Source organism: Vollenhovia emeryi, unplaced genomic scaffold (assembly GCF_000949405.1).
Source record: "Vollenhovia emeryi isolate VEMERY1.0 unplaced genomic scaffold, V.emery_V1.0 DF939449.1, whole genome shotgun sequence".
In the NCBI taxonomy this organism is placed as follows: Eukaryota; Metazoa; Arthropoda; class Insecta; order Hymenoptera; family Formicidae; genus Vollenhovia; species Vollenhovia emeryi.
Genome location: NW_011966917.1, coordinates 49,664 through 54,150, shown reverse-complemented (window position 1 = coordinate 54,150; position 4,487 = coordinate 49,664). Strand labels below are relative to the sequence as shown.

The following is a 4,487-nucleotide window of genomic DNA, read 5'->3' as shown; positions in this document are numbered from 1 at the left end:
GGGAGTATTTGTACCCGGGAAAAAATTTTCCATATATCATCATATATTTAATAATATTATATTTTAAATTTGTCTTTATATGGCTACTTATATATAATCATACATTAGAACAGTAAATTGTATTAATTACCTTCACGTTGAATATCATTAGGAATGTTACGCTGATTCGTGCAGCTGTCAGTAATGTATGGTCTTTCATTCAGGAAACAACTTTGTTTATACGATTCTACAACTTTCTCGGCAATAGTTACAGCCACATTTCTTTTTGCGGTGTCCGTTGTATCCTGAAAACATGTTTATATTAACAAACAATGTTATGCAATGTTTCTTACATGAAAAGGAAAGTAACTGTTCGATTCTAGAATATTGTAAGGTACAGTGAAATAACATATATACTATAATAGATGGATAAAGTCTTTTTGCTTATTAATTTTTTATATAATTCTTGTAAATGTTTAATTGTTCAAAATAAAATCATCCGTACCATTTTGCTTGCTGGGTAATAAGTTTATTGTATCAGCTAATAATGATACACTTACTTTCTTTCTATGACATGACCCTTGTATTTTACAAGACGAATCAACATCCTCGTAGTCCGAACTTGTAATATCAGCTGTTTGTGAGCAGTATCGTATTCTTTCGGACACCATCCGCTTTTGAACGTCAGCTTCATTGATTCGTGGACGAATTAAACCTCGGATTCGAAGAACAAGCGCGTGCAAATTATAGCGAAACAAAGAGATAAAATGAGACTTTATTATTTATATATTGCAATACATGACTGTGATATTTAATATCCTGATTAAGATAAAATTGATATTTCGGAACAATCAAAAAGTTTATTATTTACATTAAAGCATCATAAGGAGAGACATTTTATCATTTCCGTCAGAACTGCAATACTTCTCTTTCCATATACGTATATACATAGGCGTAATATACACATCATAATTCGACCTACATCTCATCACATACAGCAGAAACATACTCGATCTGTTTGGAACACTAATGAGGCAGGCACGAAACGATATACATATAAACAGCTCTCATCATACGGAAAGGACGAAAATATTTGTTAGCCACTAAGATTTTAGCGCAGTTTACACAAAAGTTTTAGTATGACTAAACGTTTGGCACCGTTAACTTGTTGTCGCGACTACTGCTACTACTTCTGTGAGCAGTGGTCACCGGGTTACTAATTAGGACAGATGAACTGCAAACAGAAAGAGAAACGTGCAACTTAGTTACCTGCGACAAAATATTTAGTTAAAAAATTAACAGTATTTAATAGCTGTATTCATAGACTCAACATAGTTGGAGTTTTATCGCCAAACTGTTTTCGCATTACATAATTTATAAAGCTTCTCGCAATGCTGTATGAATTTAAGATGATTTGGAAATAAACTTCTTCATTTAGTCATCAAGTTATTTCAATAATTAGCAACTATATGTTGAGTAAAAATTGCTGTAAAAGTAGATTTTAATAATGTAATTCTTCAGTTAGTCTCCAAACGTATACGTATAAATTCAATGAGACGCGCTCAAGTCATATACCTGTTGTGCCTCAAATGACTCTTGACCAAATCCCCGGAGGCCAACGCGGCCATCAAGGACAGCTCGGCAGCGAGTACAGTGGCGCAAACGATTCGAGCGAGTCTCTTGGCGTTCTGGCCAGGTTCTGCGGGATGCGCACCCTTGATTCCTAGCATCGCCAAGCATGCTCCTTGCGCGGGTAGGCCGGTACCACCGCCCCGACTTCTATGTTGGGCATTGTGCAAGTTATACGCAGATCTGTAAGTATATTCGCGCCAAAAATCGGAGCACGTGAACACTGCGAGAAGCCTCGACAGGTGTTGCACGTGAAAAGCGCGTGAAAGCTCGAGCGAACCGGAGCTGAGCCGTGCTCGCCAAAAACGGGCACTCGCCTGCGAGAAGGGACCCGCGCCGGTCCTGCGAGTCAGTCCGCGTGAAAGTTATAAAGAGTTCTTGCCGATAAAATAGAGTGACGCGATTAAGTGCGACTAATTTTAATTAACTGTTCAAAGTGCTTATATACACATACATTGAATATAATTGGTGCTCAGTGATTTTTGTGTTCAAGTCAGTGGTTTCCCGCCCCCTCTTCGCCTAATCCTGACGATATCCTATAAAATCCTCTACATCTAAATTTCAGAAGTGGGATGAACCGCGAAGCTTAGCACGTAACGGACGAATTAGAGATCGCCGCGAAATCGCGTAAAACCCGGTTTACGAGTCTTCGAGCGGAGACAAAGACATTCACGAAAAAGCCGTTGAGTTCAAACGAGCCTCAAGGGCGTATGGTACTTACGCGGGCCCAGCTAAACATGGAACGCTCCAGGCTAGAGGGGCTGAATGTGGAGCAGCTCCAAGAGGAAGCCAGGAAAAATCTCCTGACAATTACAGGAGGAAAAGAAGCTCTCATAGAAAGACTGATGACGCACCAGGAGAAAAGCGGGACAGCCGAGGACCGCGATAAAGGAACATCAGCCAAGACGACTGATAAAGGACGGAAGGTCGGAGGAACCGATCAGGATAGAACGGAGACCATGATGATTCGCATGATGGAATCCATGCAGGAGCTCATGGAGCAACAGAGAAAAGCCCACGAGCTACAGCAACGGACAATCACGGAGCAGCAGCGAACAATCATGGAGCAGCAGCAACATTTTAACTTGCTCATGCAAACTATGACGAACCGACTGCAAGGAAACGAGGCCACAAATCAGATGAGCAACGCTCAGGACAATTCGGAAGAATCGACCAACTCGACGGGGTCACCGACGCGCAACAGGATGGCCGAGGGGCAGGTCACAAATAACAACGTCACACATTTGGCCACACAAATCCCGGAATTTGCAGGATCCGAAGACGACAACGTAGGAGCCTGGATCAGGAGAGTGGACAAAGTGGCCGAGATACACAGCTCAACACTCAGGGGCGACACTCTTGGCAGCATCGAGTCGCTTTACCAAAGCAGCAAAAAAATGGTACGACCTACAGACAGGAACGACATTAGAGTCATGGACGGATCTAAAACAAGAATTGAAGAAATTCTTCGATCATAAGATACCGTACCATAAGTTAATGCAGAAAGTAGAGGCGCGCAAATGGATGATCCACAAAGAAACCTTCGACGAGTACGCCATCGAGAAATGGACCTTGATCCAACGGTTAAACATTCCGGTCCCAGATGCAATCCAATTGATCATCGGAGGAATACAGCAAGTATCACTCAGAGCGACGGCACTATCGCTAAACTCGAAGACGATGGAGGAGTTCTTGGAGGTCATGAGACGGATCACAGACGGAGCAACAGACTGGGACAGGAAGAACCCGACAAATGGAGCGGCCAAAACGAAGCCACCAAAAGACGGTACTTGCAGGAATTGCGGGAAAAAGGGTCACGGAGCAAAAGACTGTAAGGCCGAAATCATTTGCTTTTATTGCAAAGCGCCGAGACATCGCAGTTTCGACTGCCCGAAGCTGAAATCCAAGGACGCGAACCACGGAACAGCAACGAAGACGTCGACCCCTAAGGTAGCAGCCACGGTCGCAGCCAACCCGGCGGAAGGAGAGTCAGTGGCGATGGTCCAGAGCACAGGTACCAGACTGGAGCTGGAAAATCCGTACATAAAAATTAGCGACATCAACGGTGAGCGATGTAATCTATTGGCTCTAATAGACACGGGAAGTCCGGTGTCTTTCATTAAATATAGTACGTACCGACAATACAAAGAGACATTCACGAGCGCGGTAAAATCATCGGATAAAAATTTGATAAATTTAAGTAATTGTCCGTTAGAAGTATTAGGGATGATAGAAATTGATTTTCGGTTAGAAACAGTAAAGGATAGGAAGTTTCAAACTAATGTCTACATTCTGAAAGGTGACCCGTTGGAATCCGATTCAATATTGGGAAGAGAATTTCTGGCGAGCGAAACACTCACGTTGGTGTATTCGCCGCCGAGTCAAGGAGACAAAGAGACGGTGAACTTGTTTGCCTGTCTTCCGTGCTATATAGACGAAAGACGGACAAACAATGAATTACCGGTCGCGTTGGAAAACATTGAAACCGATGCCGATCCGGACACAGAGGAACGTTTGAAACTCCTTATCCTTGAAACACAAAGAAAACAATTAGAACAGGTTGAGGACGGTTATGCGGTAAAAGTTAATATAAAGGACGATTCGGTATACGCGTACGCACCGCGAAGATTCGCGCTGGCGGAGAGATTAGAAATAAGAAAGATCACCGACGATCTGTTGCGACGGGACATAATACAGCCTAGTATATCTCCGTACTGTGCGAGGGTAGTTCCAGTGATCAAAAAAACAGGGCAAACCCTAGGCTATGCGTTGATCTGAGACCACTAAATTCGAGAGTCGAGAAACAGAAATACCCTTTCCCGATTATCGAAGACTGCTTGTCGAAAATAAGCAATAAAAGATACTTTACCTTCCCTGGT

General features: G+C 42.8%; 1 protein-coding gene across 1 annotated transcript in view; it reads right to left on the bottom strand.

The window, feature by feature from the left end:
- Nucleotides 1-71: 71 nt before the first annotated feature.
- LOC105557592 (3-hydroxy-3-methylglutaryl-coenzyme A reductase-like) overlaps nucleotides 72-4,487 on the bottom strand; it is an 11,404-nt gene continuing 6,988 nt past the window's right edge. Inside the window, exons 3-4 of the mRNA XM_012004867.1 lie at nucleotides 540-1,789; nucleotides 72-284 (exon numbers count right to left, since the gene is read on the bottom strand). Coding sequence (XP_011860257.1) covers nucleotides 1,703-1,789 — 87 coding nt within the window. The 3' untranslated portion in view covers nucleotides 72-284; nucleotides 540-1,702. The remainder of the gene's footprint in view (nucleotides 285-539; nucleotides 1,790-4,487) is intronic.